We start from the raw sequence: 21,271 nt of genomic DNA on the forward strand, positions 1-21,271 counted from the left end.
AGACTACAAACAGGATGAAAACCAAAGTCATTTCTAGCTTTAGAATTGCAGAAAATGTGTTTAAAAACCTTAAAAATTTCTGCCACAGATTGTACGACACTATTACTTCGCTGGAAATGTCCATCCACATATGAACTTTATAGTAGTCATTTTTATACCCTCGCAGTTGAAAAAAACAGAAAGGAAAAAACAGGGGGAAAAATAACCAATTTAAGAGCATGATCTAGGAGCCATAAATACTACAGTTGTTTCCTGCACTGGTCACTTGGGAAGGAGACCCAAACCTCAAGCTCTATTTTCCTGTGAGAGGCAATGATTTCCCCTTTAAAAGGGATTTTTGAACTCTGGATCCCCAGGTGTCCACCACCCTTTTGATGAAATGACATTTATGTGGCAGATGGTACAAATAGCCTGGCATGCTTTGTAGTTATTGGATCACTATAAAAATAAAACCTGCCAGATGGCTGGCATGTTTCTTGGCAGGAGCATAGGGTCCCACTGACTGATGAGAGGAAGCAAAACGGCCCAAAATAAAATAATAGCATCTGAATTTGCTTTGGAGTGCTTTTAAAATGTGGCTTACTCTGTGTTGGATTTGATTCCTGCTGTCTAGGAAGCACCTTGAGACATTCCTCCATCTGTCTGCACCAGAGGAGCATTGCTCATGTCTCATCTGATTTCACCTGTCCCTCACACCCCAGAGGAATGGGACCTCTCCACCAGCCAGTTCCCTTCCAGAGGGAAGTTCTGCTGGATGCAGGAGGTGGCGCTGCAGGTTGTGATCTCCCCAGCCTCTGTGCAAGCAGAGGATGCGTTCTTGAAGGAATACCTCATATCCCATTCTCTTCTGTTCCTATCCAGGTTCAAACCTGCAGCACAGCGGAGCACTGTCATACTACAGTACTACAAGAAAACTACCACAGGGAGCATATCACCCTGGGTCACCTCTACATGGACTTTCTCCAGAAGCAGCAAACATAAACCAGTGTAAACACGTCAAACTAAATGGATTGTTTATTTTTCCTACCATAGCTATATTAATGCACCATTGTCTCCCTAACTATAACATTGCAGGGCAGCTGGCAGGAAAGGTTTGTTCTGACTGCACCAGATGAAGTGAAAGCTGGAATACTTCTATGGATTATGGTATGAGAAGGGCAGACACGAACACCAAGAGTGCAGCTTTAGCTGCAATTTGCTATGAGGGACTTTTTTACTATACCTCAGTTTCCCACATCAGAAAGAGACACTTGATCAGAGCAATGAGCTTGCCAGAGTAGGGGTACATGGATTAGTTAATATCTGCACAACTGCTCTGAACGTCCCACTGACACATCTTGTGGGGGAGATGCAATTGTGAAATTCTCTATCTTAGTAACATGATCAGAGCTATGAAAAGACATTGAACAGGGCTTCCAAAGTCTCATTTGGAATTTCTGATCTTAATTGCATCCACATAACTTCATGAAGGCAATCAAGGGCTGAACATGTCACTTTCACGAATATTCTGCTCATCTTCAGTCACATTTTACCTTCAGTTAACTTATTGACTCATTTAAACCAGTTGATAATTGCTCCAAATAAATGCTATCATTTCTGATGTTAAAACCAACATGATAAATGAATCCCAGCAAGCAAGCATGGATTTGGGCCAGCCATGATACAGACATAACCCCAGAGTGATAAAAACACAAATAATTCTGGTATTCCACGTGGGCCAATTGATCAGCAGGCTAACAGGTCAGTGCCAGGCTGACATCTGAGCACCACATGGCTCTAAGCTTTTCCAAGATGGTTACTTCATTCCTGAAATAAACTTGTTACAACTGCTAATCCCCTGCATCACTGAAAGCAGCTAAACTGCATACATGCATCTCAAGCTAATCAGCAGTTTTGTTCATACCGTTCTTTCACAATCACCGCAACTTCAGCGCATTCAAGCTCTTGCTGAAACTAATATAAAATCTGGAGTAGCATTCAACTACACTTGTAATCCAAGCTCGATTTTCGCTTACTCACAGAATTCATAGTTCTTTTTCTTCCCACACTGCTGTATAGCACACAGATATCAGAGTAGAGGTTCATTTTGTCACATTTAAATTAAAATTCCAGAATTTAAAATTTCTCTTTATGACCTCTTTCTTTCAATTTCTTTCTCTGAAAATATTGGAATAAAATTGCTTCTTCATCTCAGCAGATTTCAGTCTCCGGAGATTACTTCCAGCTGGCATACAGCAGAATACTGACTGAATCAATCTAAGATGTTTTGAGTAAAGATCAAGAAGGAAAATCAAGACCTTGCAGCTTGTTCCTAAGAACTTCCTTGAATTTCTATGCTCCCTGAAAATTAGACCCGCCTGACAGTATGTTCCATAAAGGTCTAACAATTTGTCAGCATTCCTCATCTCATGATACTTCAAGTATTCAAGAGAAAGCACCGTCAGATGTAAGATACCCTACGATTTTGTTCCTATGAATGCCTCACTGAAACAAAATGAAATCCATGTGAGACACTAATTCCTCCCCAAGCCAGGTGCATAAATTATTGACAGTTCTGTACCTTATAATAAAATCGCAATGATAAAGAAACTTGAGAATATATAAATGCATTTATGCCCACAAGAAAGGCATGAACTGTGCATATGTGCTGGATTTTGGGCAAGGTATGAAAATGAGCTGGAGAAGTACTGGCAGGCAGGGCAGCCCTGGGGGAGGTTCACGGTGGTCAAAGCTGACAAGGTCTGGATCGTGTTATTGTTCCATAAGTGGGAAAAACTAGACTTAAGTATGTGAAGGAACAAAGAAAAGGAGTTAATAAAGGAGATTCTTGCTTGAATTTAGCACAACTCAGAAGAAAAGGTTGCCATTCTTGACAAATAGTTATCATATAATGCTTGCCACAAGTATTTACGTGACAGGTTACTTCTGAAGAAGGTCACTTATTGTCAATGTTTGTTGCTTAGAGACACCTTCGCTTTGTCTGAGCTCAGAGTATGCTGTACTCTCCAGCTGTGAACAGCCAGCTCCTTAAAACACTTCAATGTCTCGTTAATGGAAAGCTTATGGGTTTTTTCATTGTTTTAGGGTTGTGCGTTTTTTTAAGCAAAAAGAAAATCAGTCTCGTGAAAAGGAGCTAAGACAGTCAGAACATTTATTGCACTGAACTGGTCTCAAGAGTTCATGGATTTCCATCAGCAGTGTTCTCCCAGGTCTGAAGCTGCTGTACACATATTGGCCTCTATTACATCTCATTAGAATCACCAATATCCCCCTCTTTATTTTTTTCTAGTTTTTTTCTGTGCATCAGCTTGCCTTTCTGCAAGGGGTGGTAGAGCTGTTCATATGTGGCTGTAGGTTAAGGCTGTTATAGTGCCCTTGGAGAGGATGTCTGTCTGTTTGTGCTACCCTGAGAGCTGCATTTATCAGTACAATGGAAGAAAGGGAAATTATACTTTCCACAGGAGAACGAAAGTACAAAGCACCCCAAGTAGAATTCCCATGAAAAATTAAGTCACTTTTTTATACCAAAACACAGCTTTTGATGAAAACCTTTCCAGTTTTCAAACAATCAATTTCCAATCATTTATTTACATTTTCCATGAAAAGCAGACCCTTTTTTGTAAGAAACAGAATCTAGACAAAAAATAAACATTCTGTCAAAAATAGTGTTCATATGGAAAAATTTCATCCAATTCTATTTATACAGCCACAGATATATAACAGCCATATAAACAGAGCTGTTCAAATGTGGGCATCTGTATACTCCTACCCTCTCTTTTCCTTGTCTCATATGATCTGTGAACACCATTTATGAAAAGAAAAAAAAAAAGAATAAAATATACAGAAGTTCAAGACTGAATATAAAATCACTGCAACAATTTCTTAGAGCACTAACAATCTACTATTTCAATGGGTGATTTATATGGGCCCTCTGAACCTTGGCTCATGACTTTCAGAACATGGTGAATAAACATGTATATGTGTTTAAAATCTCCAGCATTTTAACATTTACTTAGCAGGGTTCCAAGGACATGTATGAGAAGTTGCCAGTTGTCTAGGTGATTCAATAGGCTTTACTGCTTAGACATGTGAAGCAAATACTTAGCAAATGTTTTAAGAATTTGTAACTGAGCATAGACTGCTTGTAGAGCTCAAAAGCTTGTCTTTGCCCACATCTCAACTTCATATTTTATACTGGTTAAAAAAAATAGTACCAGAAGATAATCCTAAACAGTCAAATTTAAGGGTATATCTTGGACAAAGATTAGGGATGAGATTTTCAGAACAAATCTGAGAGAGGGACTAAACAACAGCCAAACCATAGGAACTGTAATTGAAGCATGTTGGAGGGATTACATCCTTCACTGGCTTGTTAGCAGCAACGTTACCCGGGACTCAACATGGACCTGTTCTCATCACCAAAAAATGATGAGTTCCCTGTATTGTCACCTGTACAATGTCCTATTCCTGCCCTTAAGAAATCATGCCAGAAATGCGAGTAAAGAGAATTCACACCTACAACAGACATGTTTCATTTCATGCTTCATTTCAGTTCCCCAAAGTTTTAAAAAATACAGTCAAAAAGTATTAAAACATGATCCCACATGTGGAATCAATCTGAGTTACGCAAATATGAGCCCAGTTCCAATCACTTACTGATGTGGTGTAATGATGCAGCTGATGTATTTACGCTTAATTTTTAACAGACATATTTACTCTTTTGTTTAATCTCACCTTCAGAGGTACCACTTGCATCAGAATGGCAAAGTTAGTGAGGTGGTTACAAAGACACACTGAGTAGTTGAGGTCCCCGCTTTCACGCACACAACCTTCGTTTGACCAAACACCAGTTCCATTGCTGCAAAGCACACAAAATTGAAACATAATCTCTATCAAAAATGCAGCTTATGCAGGTTAATTTGACGTGCATTGTATTGTACAGGAGACACAAAGGCATGAAAACAATCTCAGGCTGCAGCATCCACAAATACTGCTAGTGGCTTCTCAATTCCATCATGAAAAGAGTTAAGGAAAATCCTGACTGGAACATGGCTTGGATCAGACCCCTCATGAATGTCACTAGAGATTTCTTCCCAGTCTTAAGGCCAGTGAATGATAACTACATTTTCTCTTTACATTGTGCAACCCATTTATGGCATTTCACCTAGACCCAAATTCCTCTATTCTGAAAGCTACAGTATTAGACAAGTCAATAATCTTGCAGAAGTCATAAAAGTCAGTGAATTGTATCTGCTGCCCCTCCCTTATCCACTGTGCCACTCATCCTGTCAAAGTAAGTAATTCAGGCTGAGCAATATTTCTAGTGACCCGTCAATGTCAGTTGTTTTTTGTCACTTCAGCCTCAGGAGGAACAAAGGCAGCTCCAGCTCCTCTGAGGATATGGCTGGACTGGCTGTGTGGCCAGGTCCCAAGGCTGTATAGGAAAGTAATCCTCATGAGTCTGCTTCTCCTTGGAACCAGGGAAACCCAGAACCCCCTGTGCTATCAGAGCCCTGCAGTGGTGTGGGGACATAGAAGCCACAGGAACACAAATGGGGGCTCCATGGGCTCAGGCACTGCAGGTCACCCACCCAAACTGCCTGCTTCTTACCCATCTATTACTTTTGATATTATGTGGGGTCCTGATGCTAGACTGAGTGATTTGTACTTTTCTTGGTGCTTATTTTAAATCATCATTCTTTTGTCCTTTGGGACCTCCTCGAGCTTTCAAAGAGAGTCTGTCATAGGTCAGAAACCAACTGTTTATTCTTTAACTGCCATGCACTAGGGAATAAGGCTATCTTGACACAAATAAAACTCATTTGGAAGGACAGATTTCATATTTCAGTTTCTATCTGAAGGCAAAGCCTCAAGGGCTCAAGCCTCAATGGAAAACAGTACAGGAACAATACCCCAACCATATTAATTCACTTCAGTAAAATCTGTTTCTAATTTATTGTAATTCGTGAGTAACCATAACAACAAGTAACTGCCAACAGCTGGGAGAGTTCAACATACTTGGAACAAAACTTCAATAAAACAATTACAGTGACCTTGCATATGCATGCTGGAGAGGAGGGACCACAGCATTGCAGGCCACTGCTATAGTAATTAGGCTTATACTGTTATGGCTCGAAAAATGCTAATCCCCATGAAATTCAAAATTCACTATTTGTATCCCTTCTCAATTAATTCAGTTAAAGCAGCATGTCTGGAAACAAAAAACAGATGAAATATATCCAGGGCTAACAAAAAAAAAAAAAAAAAAAAAAAAGTACTGCTTTCCTATAGTTCCTCTTTCCTGAGTGAAATTTAAGGTGATGTTTATCTCCCTTTTATTCGAATTTGCATTCAGGGGCATAATATTTCACCCTTCCGTGCACTGGCCAAAATTCACAGCTCTGAAACACTGACTTCACATGATGCTGTGACACTGACACAGACACAGATCCAGTGAAAATAATGGCTCTGCTGGAGGTTTGCCATCTTAAAACATCCAAGCATCTGCCCAAGTGGACATATTCATAAACCAAGATAAGCAGGATTTTTATCGGTCTGCAGTTTTGATTCCAAAATATTTCAGTGTCTCAGTTACTCACGTAACAGAGGTCTATGAATAACAAGTCTCCTCCTTATAGTAAGAAGCCATTATTGGATTGTGTTTTTTGTAAGACAGTGCCTCTATTTCTTTAAAATTTTCCGTAAATGAAAGAGAACAAGAAGAATGTAGGTAACATATAGCATCACAAAATAAGTGTAATCTCATTAATGCACATTAAAGAATTGGAAATTACACAACATACCTATAGTCCAGAAATGCACAGTAAAGATGAACTCTGTTACTCTTATTTAGTGCTTGGCTGTATTGTCGGGGAGTCTGCAAGAAAGAAAATATAAACACTGAAAGAATGTTTCAGGACTACATTTTGCTATTCAACTACTTTACATTTTCATTGCTGTAACAACTTCCATAGACTTTTCTAGATTAATACACCATAACTGAAAGCAAATTTTGTCAGTCTTTTCAGCTTTACCATAAACACCAAACATGCAAAGGCTGCTATTCAGTTTTAATTTTACACACTGGGATTAAACTCACATCACTTTGAGTGAGAAGTCTGTGTCCCATTTAAGTAAATAGCAAACCAGGATTATTCATTGTGTATAAGCACAAATATATGTGTTAATTTTTACAGGACTAGGACATTATTCTTCAGCATGTATTTGGCTTTGTTGGGTTTGTTCTCATTGGGTAATAAAAATCTCACATTTTAGGATTAATAACACTGAAATATGTGTGCAACAACGACTAACTCACAGACATTTTCTTTCCACAATAGTGATTATTTTAAAATGTACACTCAAACTAAAAGAGCAATGCCATAATTCAAGATTTTATTTTAACACACCTTAGCATTATAATTGACATAGTTTCTATCTTCCATAAACAGATTTAGCCACTAGTGCAATCTCCTCATTCAGGAAGCTCCAATACCCCATCTTCCACTCTGTTACAACACTTCCATGACAAAATAATTGAAGTCATATTGGAGTGAAGTAATAGTTTGTCATAGACAAAAATATGCAAACTAGAGGATTTCCAGGATGTGTTCAACCCTTTCTACTACATAAATCCCCAAAGTCCACATTATGTTAGACCCTTAAGGCATTTTTTTAATTACAAAAGTCTTCAACATAAACTAATCACTGGTGAATTAACAGCCCTCAGATTACTGCAGCATAATTCTGCTGTCAAGATGAAAGATAATGAAGTACTGCTTTCCTTGTTACAGAGAAGGAAGGCAAGAAAACCCACTGCCTAATCATCCTGAAACTTGACCAAGTACAGGAAGTCCCTGGTGCAATTTTCCTTTTCTCTCACAAGTCCAACGAGTGTCAGGCACAAGGTAGCACAGTTCCCTCCTTACTAGTGATAATAAAGCGTTTCTGCCTAACCCAGGACATTCACACATTCATACTGGATTTCCACACACTTCAAGTAGCTATGCTACAGATAAGGCCATTTACTACTTCTTAACTCACATCTCTGGATAACATAAATGGAATTTTCTTATCTGCTTGAGCAACATCCCCAGACAAACTTTCTAGTTCCTTGACTCACCCTGTTTTTCCTAAGACATCATCATAGAAATAGCTGAGACTGCAGCTTTGTGGAGAGGAAAGCAGCAGCAGAGCTTTGTGGAGAGGAAAGACTGCCACTCATCTGCCATGGGTCTCTATTTTCCCTTTGACTCTTTAACATCCTGTAGCTTTTTTCCATGAGTGGAGCAAAGCAAATGGTATCTGCAAATCTGCCATGGGTCTCTATTTTCCCTTTGACTCTTTAACATCCTGTAGCTTTTTTTCCATGAGTGGAGCAAAGCAAATGGTAAAACTCACACTCTCCCAGGTGCGCCACACCGGGAAGTGATAACGGACAAGATCCACACGCCTCATCACCAAGAAATATCTCACTGATATAACCCCCAAGAAAGTCCATGTCACTTTCTTTCCAGCTGTGGCGAGAGAGATGTAGTGAAACTAAGTATATGAGGTTAACTAATACAGAACAGTCCTTCCTCCGTGAAAGCCCTTCCCCATTTCTGGCTGCCCTGTAAAGGCCCTGTGCAAGGCTTCCGGATCAAGCGGGTATCTTCCCTGCTATATCCATCAATTCTGAACTTCCTGTTCCTTTCAGAAAGTGCCCACCACAAGTCTCACCTTTAACAGCAGCAGTGGTCCTGCACACCTTCCAAATCACAAACCATCTATGAAATAGGAGTGTTTCTGTCTGAAAGTTTCAGAAACTGCTTCCTTCCCTTAATCCCACCTCTTGCTGCTCAGTGTATCCTTGAAGAGCACTAGTTCAGAAACGGCAGAAGACCAATGATCCATAGCCCACAGCTGGAAAACTGCCTTCTGCAACTTCAGTTAGAGTTTTGTTGGCAGAGTTCATTCTGCTTTACCAGCAGCAAGGTATGTAGCATAATGTTTGCCCATTATGCTGTATAATGTCATGTCTATAGCTTTCCTGAACTAAGCAATTGAAAGAATCTATAGTCAGTTTGTATTACAAATTACTTCATGTTTGTGACAGATGAATAGTGGCTAAAAAAAAAAATAAATAAGAAAGAGAGAGAAAGATCTGCTGTAATAACAGCTGTCATTTCTGATTTGTAAGATATCTCTCGATAAATCTTGATTCTTAATACACTAAATGGAAAGGGCATCGGAGGGTCAGGTTGGAAGAAGACAAAGTATTTCACTTGCGTGTAAATCCCAGATGTATATTCTAGCCTCAATTAAGTATCTCTGGCAAAGGCCAAATTATTATTTTCCTCCATCTTTACACACAGACGTCACTCATTAGACAAAGGACTGCACTAGGTGAGGCTGCACAGTCTCTGAGCTGCCCAGAACTGTGTGCATACCCACATGGAAAAAGAATACATAAATAATAGTTTACAAGAAAGGTTCTTACCAATTTGCCTATTTACTTCTCTTAAAGAATATCTCCCACGTTTTCACACAGACAACATAAGGTTCACAAGGCTTTTCAGTGTCATTTATGATAACTGCATTAAAAACCCATTCATCTTCTCAGACTCCATTAAAATTCTGCAACAAAATCGTCATTAGAATAGAAAGCCCCCAAACATATAAGAAACTGGCTAAAATGAAGAATAAACCTACTCTGATCATTAACAACTATACTTCAAATTACTCTCTAATCTATGAAAAAATGAACTGACTGTACCTCAATACTGCATTGCTTATGTTAAACTGTGTGTGACAGCTTATATGTGACTTGGATCCTGCAGCACTGAGGATATTGATTTAATGACATCGATAACAGAAAGCTTAATATACAAGTAGGCTTTTACTCCAGAAGATTAAAGTAACTCGAGTGTTTATAAAAGCCTACGAAAGGACAGTTTATGCAGCTTTCAGTAGTGTGCAGAGAGTAGCAGCATGTTAAGTAAGCCAGGATCTGTGCATTAACTCTCCCTCATCTTTTGTCTTTCTATCACTCCTCCTGCATGGAGAGGGGAACATGCAGCTTCTTCAAACAAGAATTATGTTAAAAGAGAAACAGAGCAAAGTGTGTGTCTGTCTGATGAAGCAGGTATCCTGAGGAAGGACTGCCTCTGTTTACATCATGGCTGTTCAGCTAACAGTCACTAACCACTGACTTTCACTACATTAGTCAGAGTTACAAGCAAACCACAGAACCTCACTGTATCTGTTGAGAGCATACAGAGGATATATGTGGATGGGGATACAGTACTACTTACATGCTGGGAACTAGGCACAAGGCCACAGTTGGTTGGTGAAGAGGCCAAAAAAAGGAGGTGGGGGGCTAAAAGGACTGCTGGAAACCCTTAGGAAAAGCTAGTTGCAGGAAATGTCATGAACACAATTGCAGAAGAAAAACAGTCAGCCAGCTGCTGCTGGGAAGGCTTGCCAAGGAAGAGAGGCCAAGCAGAGGGTGGGGTGAACCTTTGTGAGATTAACTTATTTCTCCACCCCTGACTTTAAAAAGCAAATATTTAGCTACAGAGTGGTGGCCACCAAGGGAGGAGGGTGTGCACCTTCTCATTCAACATGCATTTTTCTCCAACGCAGAGAAGGAAATATTGGAGGGTCAGATCTGCCACTGATCTACACTTAGTACTTCCAAGCCCAATGTACTGGGTGTTGGACCGCCTCTTAACCAAAGCAGCTGATAATTTACCCAATTCAATTAAATTTGGAGTCCACTTATCACTTTCTACAACAGACAGCATTTTGTCTAAAAGAGATTTTGAAGCTTTTCAAAATCTCCTCAACCTCCAAAAATACCACAGATTATTTTGAAGGTGGCAAGAAAAGGCTTGAAGACAAGCAAGCCTCTTGCCAGTATGCTTGTGCCTTCTGTGTAGTTCACAGGCTCACTGAAATATTCTTACAGATTTATGAATCAAAAGAGCTTTTGATTCTGGTATATGGATCAAATTAGAGACTAAAATGACTCTTCTAATTTAGAGCCTTTCTGCCCTCACAGTGACATCCTGACTCTTAGCATAATCTAACCAGGGCCACACAGTTTATTGACTTTCCACCTTTTACAATCTACTTCTAATTACTTAGAAAATTAAAATTTTAATGTACATTCATCTACTCAGTTCCCTGGAAAAAGACAGAAAGAAAGAAAGAAAGAGAAAGAAAGAATCATCACGTATTTCTATACCAACTATATTGGCTGTTTTCTTCCAAGCTGTATGAAAACTGCATTGCAACAGACCTCGAGCTCAGATCACCTGTTTTAATTTAGAGTCTTTTTGACTGATTCACCCCAAGATGTAATAAGCCCAAGTAATGAAAAAAATCTTATAAATTGTACAAAAAAGACTTTAGCTTGTGAATAGGGAATTATACTGTGCTACGCATAAAAGCCAGCCCTGTAGTTGTTCCACTGTTTTCAACAAGGCAATGCCAACACACACTTACTGAAGCAACAAACAACAAGCAAGAGCACTGTAGGCTCCCAGGGTCGACATGAAAGCTCACTGAATATATTTCTTGATGGTACAATCATACAGTTAAGGAAAAAAAAACAACCAAAACCAGAAAATCCCGATATGACAAAGGTGGGAGACTTTGAAAGAGCAACATAAAGGAAAAAAACCCCAGAGAAATATCAGAGACTATAAAGGCATCTGAAATTACAAAAGTTTGCCATATGTAATTGAATGTGGATTGGATTTGATCCTTCCTTTGCCTGAGGTTAAAAATAGTCTATGTACCAATTTCCTGCAAAAGTATTGTTAATCAAATGCTACACCAATAGCCTTCCCCAGTTTTCAGACTTCTCCATTTAACAGCTGCTCTATTGGGCAAGCAGTGTGAGAACAAAAAAAAGGAATGAAAAAAAGCGAAGAGCAACAGACTGAAAAATCTCTTGGCTGCTCTAGTAGAGAACATTTTTCTGAAGAGAGAAAGAAAGGAAGAGGGAATGGATGAGGAAATTGTTCTGGTAGCTTTTTTTTTTTTTTTTTAATTATTGTGCATGCAAAACAAATTGATCACTTCTGAATGTGTGCAGCATCACAAGATCTTGCTATTTTTCTTAGACTAGCAAGTCTACATCCCTTTAAATAAAAATGCCATCCTCTTAACAGGATCCCATCTTTTTTATGGCACTGAACAAGAGGCTTCATCCAACCGCTGCCAAGACATTACCTGACCACTTGCAGATCTCAGTGTAGACTGTCAGGCACTGTGCATCTGTAAAACAGTTACTTCTGACCTACAGAAACTCAGACTTTTACTTGGTGTTATCTTTTTTCAGCCTGAATCTTTGACCTACTTCAGGTTACTTGCTTATAACACAGGTAGGCTTCATGGCAAGGTAGAGCAGTGATTGCCGAGTATATCCTAAGTGCAATGTCATTACAGCATTAAAAGAGTAATAGCTCTTCTCTCTGGTTTTGGGTCCTAAATAGCACAGAAGTTTTTTGTTTGGTTTTTTTGGGGTTTTTTTTTTCCCCCCCAAAATCTGCTTGAGAAAAGCTGCAATTTTGGCAATGGAAACTGACTGCAACCTTTTAGTTAAAATTGTAACCTCCCTAAACGCACATACACAACTCCCAAATGGCTCTTCTTTAATTTTACAGCTAAAAACGTTCCACCCTAACACCGAAGTTACATTAATGTAGATCCCTCAGGCACTTAGCACAGCATCAGTGTATCAGTGTTGAGGCCTATACTCAGGAATTTCTGAGCACAAAGTACCTTGCTCAGCTGCACTAAGCCATGTAACCTCTATGGACTATGCTTTCACATATTTCTCAAAGATCTAAAATATGTAACACTATATTTGTTTCATTTTCCTTTCTCTTTGGCCTGGCTGCATATGGGCATGATGAGTGTTTTGTATGTATTTGTAAACCCTGGGCAGTGACAAGTATTTGCATGCCAAATTCTTTCAGCTTGGAAGCCAAAACTATTTAAGATACAGTGTAAAACAAAGCCAAACTCCCACTGACTGCAATCCAGATTAATAATACAATATTGTTGTAAATCATGGTAATAAACAGAAAGCACAGAAAGGCTGAAAAATAGCCACAGAAAGAAAAGCTCATTTTCATCAGAGATGCATGGAGCTGACTTCAATGGAAGGCATGCACAGATAGAAACCGTAGGATAAGGACCTTGGAAATTCAACTTGGGCAGCAACCAAGTTACATTCGTAAATATTTGATGTGTAAAATTTTTAAATGCCAGTCAATGAGAAACAGGTCCCTGCATGGTATTCTTTCCTTATGTGAGCACCAATAAACACAGGGTTGAACTGATGATCTACATGAAAAGCTGCCTTAATGCTTAAATGAGAAAGTTCTGTTCCAAAGAATGAGAAAGTGAAAATATCAGTATTTTTTTTCTCTACAAACACTCCCATTTAAGTAATTAGTAATACATCAGTCAGATGGTTTTGATATGTCCTTAAACAGTTATATCTACATGTAAGAGAAAAAATTACATGTACACAGACAGCCCTCTAAATCTGCACATGATTTCGACACCTAAGGATGAACTGAGGAGTGCAAAGTGAAGTCACTGATTCTGAAACACCTGGGACATGTTTCCTCACCATTTTGAGTTTCAGCTAGTCAGCTCAAATTAGAGAGCAAACAAGAGCTGGTTTATTTCCTGCATGTTATTGATAGAATTGTTTACGAAGAGCCAAGGCCATCAAACTCCACATTGCCTCCAAATGACTCAGTACATGACCTCCAACTAGATATTACCTCTCCAAAATGAATGAATGCAGTCTGGATCCAAAGAAACCTCATTTAAATTAGATAATTTAAAATGCAAGTTATTTCACTCAAGGTGCCCCTGCTGAAGCAGTTACTTATTGCTTAAAAGACCTTATTTTGGTTTTAATATAATGCAGAGCAGCTTTTCTGCTTTTGCCGTCTCCCCTCCCATCCAGAACACACTTAGAGCTACCAGAACTTCACACCAGACAGAAGAAGAAACCCAGCTTGCTTATGAGGGTTCAAAACCAGTTTGTCAGACTAGCAAATAAATAAATAAAAGAAAATCTATTGCTGTCGTGGAGACTGCAGAGAGGCCATAAATACCAAATCCCAGGGGGTTGTTCTCTGTTTTGAGTCTGTGCAAACCATGCACCTTTGCAAAATTCTAGTCACATACACTGCTAGAAGCTTAAAGGCCTTTCTGAACGTATGAATGAAATATCATTTCAGCTCTTCCCCACCCTCCTTACAATCAGCATAAGAAAGTAGATCATTTGGTCATGCTGATACAAGTTCATGGTAACTTCCTATAACTGCTTAGTGAATTAGATGACAGTGTCTTTTGTTAAAGTTTTCTGTTTCCTTTTGCTGTGCCTTTTTTTGCTATTCTGTATTATTATATTAAGAATGTATTGCTTTTCTAAAACAAGAAGCAGATGTTCCTTCTATACGCCCTTTCTTAATCTCCTTTGTTTTTCTTAACTCATGTAAAAGTACTACCAAAGAAAAACAACTGGTCTGATTGACACTGAAAAGGCCTCAAAAATGGACACCTCTTCTAATCCAACAGAACCATAATGAAAGAGGTAAACAAATCTTTCCTTATTCCCCCATTCACCTGTAGTATTTTGACATAGCAGAAATACCTCCCTTTCCCATACAAATATCCAGGCCCAATGCACAGCCCTGTAACAGGAAACAAAATTCAGGTAATGACCAGAGTTGTAACAGACACCAGAAGGCAGGCATAAAGCATAATCACTCAAAGGGATGCACTGAACAGCATCAGTTTTAAGAATACTTTTCCCATTAGGTAATATTTCCACAATTCCTAGTTTCAAAAACAGTGTTTGGACTTTTCCTTCTAATGGCTTTTTTCTTTTTAAGAAAAGAAACATTTGCATCAGATGAGAACCATTCAAGACACTCAGATTTAGCATTTAAACTGCAGTTGTGATTCTCAGGCACCATGTTACTGGTGCAGAAAGAATTTAAATCAGAAACATGAAATTGGGACAACTCAGCACTAGCTGAAAAGGAGGTGGGCACTTTGCCTGTTGTGCTGCACTGCCCATGGAGGGGCAGCCAGTGCAGTCACCCATATCTCCAGCAAGACATGCCTGGGTTTTTGATAACTATATTTCACAAAGATGAAACTGAAACCCATAAAACAGAGGTTCAATGCCTACGAATAACATGCAACAGCAAGAAGTTGCACCATATTCAAAACCAACACAAAGCTACAAAACTCAACAGCAGCAGCACATCTCACTGCACAGTTTGAGTTTAGTTTTACATACTTCTTTGCCAAAACACAAATGAAGTCTGAATTAGCAAACATCTGTTTCCTTCAAGACTGAAAGTCTTAATTATAAGAGGAATCAATCAATATTCACTCATATTTATTATGAAAGAGGCTTTAGAGACTAGTAAGACAATTTTCACACAAGAAGCAGATAGTAGTTAGACCAAGATAGATTTCCAAGTGAGGAATCAATATGTATTATGCTTTCTACATAGGCAAAAAGAAAGAGCACAAAGATGTCCTAATATTCCTGCACAAAGACCAAACAAAGTGTGTGTCCTTATTTTTGAAGAGCACAAGGACTTCAACAGCCTGGAGCAGGGAAACATTAAAATTTCATGTACTCTGCACGATAATAACAGAAATAAATGGGAATAATGCATTCACCTTCTTCATAAAGACTTTCATGCCCTGCATTTCACCTCCAAGGACAGATTCAACTTCTGGGAATGGGTAATTTTGAGAGTCTGAGAATGCAAGATGCCTGATATGGCCAAAATTCACCTATGATGCACTGTGGGAATAGGAATATGGCAAGGCAGTGAGGGCTGCTGGTCCCAGGTAAGGTCCTCTGGGGGCCCCGTAAAGCCAGTGAGGTGTTACCAGGGCTCCTGCATAAGCAAGGGCTTTAGCAACCCTTGCTGTGGAGAATTAGAGGGGACAGCAAAGCAGCAAGAGCTAAGTGAGCACACAAAGAGCAAAGTCTTCAAGGCACAGGCACAAAAACCCTTTTGTGTGCGCATAGCAGGTAATTTGGTGGAACTCTGGTTTATGACATAGATAGGCTAATACGAATAAAACTCCTGTACTCCTGAAGGAAAATACCAGCTTCTTCAGCTGCCAAAAGCCCCTTTGTCACCTTCAGTGAGAGTTCGCCCAGGTCTGCATAGAGCGTTTTGAAAAAAAACAAGGTTTTGTAAGATACTCAGTTTGTTCATCATCATATATTCATAGTTATCTTTGCTAACATTTCTTTCAAAACAAAGGACCATGTTTTAAAGGTTGTTTTGAAGACAAGATTTAATGAAAGCTTTAGGAGGAGTTTTAACAGTTCATGTCAGAAGCAGAGTACCAGGCTTAATGGTAAAAATATTTACCACAGTACATTTATTGCTAATATTTTTTCCTAGGACTGGATTTATACGCTAGCATTTTCCATTCTCATTAAAACCCTGGCTATGGGAATGCTGCCTCTGAAAAGCAATGCCTCACATTCTTTGTGAATTATATGTGGCAGCCTTTGTTTTACATTGACCCTTTCAGCTCTTACATCCCTTGACTAGCTGCTAATCATCATTTATCCTTTCCTTGACTCCCCTAATCTCCAGGGAGCGGGTGGGACAGGCAGTCAATGGAAGCAATGGAGTATAAATAATGACAGAGTACAATAAACATTCCAGTTGCAATGCCACATCTCATGACAAAGACTTTCAGAAAGATAGAGTGCACAGGCCTTCTACGATAAGACTGTTGTAATCAGACTGGAAAATATTGCAAAAACCTTATGCTTGCTTAAGGCCAAGATTTTCAGCCCCACTAGGTGAGATAAGGGAACATTTATTCTGTGTAATCAAAAACATCACTTGGATTCAGGCCATTTGGTTTTATTCCCAAATTCACTTTTCACAGGTTCTTTCCTGTCTATATGTTTTGTTTCACATTCATTATCCTACCTGTTTGATCTGTAATGTCTCAGACTAAAATAAGACTCTTGTATCTTGTTATGCTGTGCACAGTGGGAATCCAACTAAAGCCTACAGAGAACAGAGTAGAAGCCCGTGTTCACACAGAGCCTAATACTGTGGTATTTTAGATAACATCATGGATCATCTGAATGCCTTTTAAGCACCCAGTGAACCCAGGGGCTTTCTTCCCCTGACTTCCCTCTCCCCAAACTCCAGGAGAGGAAGATAACATGCCACTTGTTCTAGTTCTGGCAAACATAGAGCTAGAGTGAAAATGATGTGAAACAAAGAAAACTAACCCCCACAAAAATGCCAGTATCCTATCACATAAATAAGCTACCACTGCTGTCTTAAGCAATACAACCAAAGAATGAGACAAGGAAACCAAGGCAAGGGAGACAGACAGGAGCAGATCTGCTCTGTTCAGATACAACCCAGATCTGCACCCAGCTGGCTCTAAAGTTAATCCTCATCTTGAGGCAAAAACACTCTTCTGTAATGCTTCTTGAGCAGCAGGGAGGTGTAACACCCCCTCTTGCAAGTCTTTATTTCTTAGACCTTAACATCCCATTAAGATATCATATTGTCTTGACTAGACCTTTCTAGGATTAAGCTCACAGATTTCCATTGCCTTTCTCCCGCGCCCCCTTTTGATTGTGGAAAAAACCTCTTCTCGAGAACATTGACATTTTTCTTCTGATATGAATATTTTCTTCCATTCCTGCATATTTGCCAAATATGAACTGCCTTTTAGTCTGTTGCATGAATGGGGATGAAATTCACGTAACTATTTAGTTTAGTGTCATTTTTCATTCACAGGAAGTGTCAGAGTGCCAGAACTATTTAATTTGTGCATCAGCCACATCCAAAGAATTGAGAACCAGTCTGGAATTAGGCCTGGTCCATTAACTCCAGCTACAGAGTTGAGTAATATGAGACTAAGCCATTGAGTTCAGTTTTTAGATGAGAAAATGGAAGTTAGTGGAGCTTTGTGTATGTCTCCAGACATAACGCAGATAGAGATATTGTTGCTGATACAGCAATGACAGAAAAATAGCCAACTGTAATTTAAGGCAGGGCCCCTGGCTCTGCTATGGCTATTAGTGCTGCGCAAGAACAGCGTCAAGGCAGCCGCCCTCCTCCAGCACTTCCTGCAGCACCAGGCAGCCTGGGCTGGCAGAAGGGGCTGAGAGCCTGGGGCAAGCTGCTCTGCCAGCCTGCCAGCATGCTTTTGAGACTGCAGATGTGATACATAGGCAGCTTCAAGGCTGTGCTTTTAGAAGCATAATAAATACAGCACTCCTGAGAAGCTGGAGCTCTGAATTTTCTGAACATGGGGTTCTTTTCAAGACAACCAGGATAAAAGTTCCAAAGAAGCGGTCCATTCAACCTTTCAGTCTTTCACCACTTTCCACAGCACCAGGTTTTCCTCTTTCTTCTCAGCTAAAAGTTTATACTAAAATTCAACCAAAAGATTTGTGTGCAGCTGTACAAAACAGCTGTCAAAGCAAACCAAAAGCACACTCCAGCACACTCAGGAGGAGAGGAACAAGCAGCCTGATAAGGTATTGCTGCCCGCTGGCTGGTTCATCTGACCATATCATAAAGAGCTACATAAAGGCATTTTCTGCCATAAATCTAAATACCTCCATAATTACTCAGCTTACAGTTTGTGCTGTTTGTCTGGAGCTCAGTTTTTCCATGTGATTCCTGAAATCAGCAATAGGTCCCTCTGGAAACTGATCTAATGGTCTGAGGAATGCAGCTATGGTCATTAGAGCTTTGCAAAATCTCCAAAGTCGCCTGTCAATGACTTAGTACAACAATTTAAAATGGGCAAAGAATGAGAGATCTTATGTTCTCCCTTCAATGGAAATGCTGCTACACCCCGCTCCTTCCTCTTTCTTGCACTTCACTGAAATGTCACTGTGTGGTAACCCGGATTTTTAAACACCTTGAGAAGATGCAGTGGCTAGTAGTTAAGCAATGCACCAGTGTGCCACATTCCAGTAGGTTCCTATGACACAGGCACCCTATAATTAAATTGGCATCTTTTCTTGGTTTTTTAAGTAAAACATACGAAATAAATAGGGGAAATGCTTTTAGAGCTAACAAAACTTGAATGATACACAAACAGAATTGGCTGGCTGCACAATTCAAATTACCAGGATAACTGTCTACAAATTCAGAAAAATCACAATCCCAAACCCAAAAGCCTTAAGCAAACTGCTGAATGACAATAGTTTTACAGGGTCAGAGGCACCCCATTCTGTTCCCACTGAACCTAACAGGGAAACTCCCAGTGACAATACTCCCAGAGCACAATACTCCTGTTCTGCCATGACCACGTCATTAAAAAGAAAGATGGTCCAGTTTTAGGAACACAGCGTCTCAGAACATTACAGCAACTATTCTAGTGTCATCTGAATGCTAGTTCGGGATGCTTTATGCCATGGAGATTTCTTTCTTTTGCTAAACATGTTATTTTTGGAAACATTCTTGCTAGTGTTCATGGGAATATGTCCAATGGGGCAATACTTCCAATTAAGACCTCCTTTTTAGAGTTTATAAATACTTTAATAAGTGGCTAATAGCCTTAAAAATAAATGTATTTTTTAATAAACAGATGATGGCTAACCTGTCACAGAGTGATACACAGTCCAAATAAGTCAAGAGATTCCTTCCAACCACTACTTGTAAGTTAAGAACATTTAGTATCCTCATAACCAAGAATGACAGTTGCTATGCATATCTGTCCCATACCCATATCAACTATTGCTTATTTAGGAATACTTAACAAGCAGTTTGTTAAAAAAAAAAAAAAAAAAAAAAGCAAAGTCATTTCTTACATAGATGAGAGGCTCTTTCACAAACTCTTGCGGCAAGTAATTCAGAATCAAGTATTTCTAAAAATGGAAAACAGGAGAAAGAAGAAAAAACAGCCTTTCCTGGAGATGTACTTAGATTCTGTTCAGCCCAATAAGTTATCAGGGGCATCAGTGTTATCACTGGAATTCTTGGACTGCCCTATACACAAACGGCCTTCCTGCAGTTAATGGGAAGATCACACAAGCACTCTCATAAAACTGTACCTTAAGGCTGCAATTTACGCAGTGGGAACCTTGATCACCGGAGGGGGTAGCCCATGTTGTGCCCACTAATAAATCAGAATTTTAAAGCACCAAATTGAAACAGCCTTGAGCCTTAATAGAAAGAAAAGGAATATAATGTTCTAGTTTATGGCCAATCTTTCATTATGGTCTCCTCATACTCCACAGACTCAAAAAGCTAAAGAGCCTAGGGAAAGAGACAGAAAGATGAGAAGAGGAAAGGGATAACACATATCCCTTTCTTCCTCTTGGACTCAGACATGTGTACAAGTTTGTCTAAGAGTATTCCACCTTAAAGGAATGATAGAAAAACACAACTTTCAAAAGTAGCAAAGCCCCATCTGAAACATTATTTACCTACATGATTGTCACTCATGCCTCTTCAAACTGTGTAACACAACAATCAGCTACCTCTGGTACTACCCAGTCCACGTTAGGTGCATTTTAATTAAAAGGCACATAGTGGAGGGTAAAGAGTAGCTCAAGACTTCTAAGCACTTACAGCAGGGCTTCAATAATACAGCTAGGCCTCTTATTTCTTTCTTAGACAGCAATGATTCATTTCTGCTTATCTCCCACCAGCAAAATACTGATCCAACCAGACTTGTTTTGGAGTTTTGTTCCTACTTGTCTTCTCACTGTTTGCCCTGGCACTCTCCTAGCTCTTTCCACATTCAACCTCAAAAGAGCAGGAAGAGCAGCAGAATCAAAAGGCCAATGTCTCAGGTGAATCAGTGTGTTTCAGGAATATCTAACCTTTAATGTTTGATACCTGAAAAAGCAGTCTTTAGCAATCTGGTCATTAAGGATGTTCAGTATGACCTTTTAATGCAAGGAGTTTTAATGCCATTTTATAAATGAACCTGTTGTCATTACGCTCTGTCTATATTGCACTGGACCTATACTGAGCTTCAGGGTGAGCACAGCTGTAACTGAAACTGAGCTGTAACATAAATCAGCTAGTGTCTGCATATCCAACTCCATCTGCCTACAAAGTGATCATCGTTACGGAATTTATGGCTTGATCCCAAATTCATTTAAACCAGCTACAGTCCTTCTTTGGATTTAAAGGAGTTTTGGATCATTGTCTCCATTATAGGGCCAGCAAAATTCCTCATTAACACCCTCAGAGACTTCAGAATCTGC

At 39.4% G+C, this 21,271-nt stretch overlaps 1 protein-coding gene across 3 annotated transcripts in view; it reads right to left on the reverse strand.

The window, feature by feature from the left end:
* The window catches only part of ADGRD1 (adhesion G protein-coupled receptor D1), a 145,389-nt gene that overhangs the window by 59,149 nt on the left and 64,969 nt on the right, over nt 1–21,271 (reverse strand). For all 3 annotated transcript variants that reach the window (XM_065692482.1, XM_065692483.1, XM_065692481.1), the window contains 2 exons: nt 6,804–6,877; nt 4,735–4,858 (listed from right to left, as the gene is read on the reverse strand). In XM_065692482.1, coding sequence (XP_065548554.1) covers nt 4,735–4,858; nt 6,804–6,877 — 198 coding nt within the window. The remainder of the gene's footprint in view (nt 1–4,734; nt 4,859–6,803; nt 6,878–21,271) is intronic.

Source organism: Lathamus discolor, chromosome 12, assembly GCF_037157495.1.
Source record: "Lathamus discolor isolate bLatDis1 chromosome 12, bLatDis1.hap1, whole genome shotgun sequence".
Classification (NCBI taxonomy): Eukaryota; Metazoa; Chordata; class Aves; order Psittaciformes; family Psittacidae; genus Lathamus; species Lathamus discolor.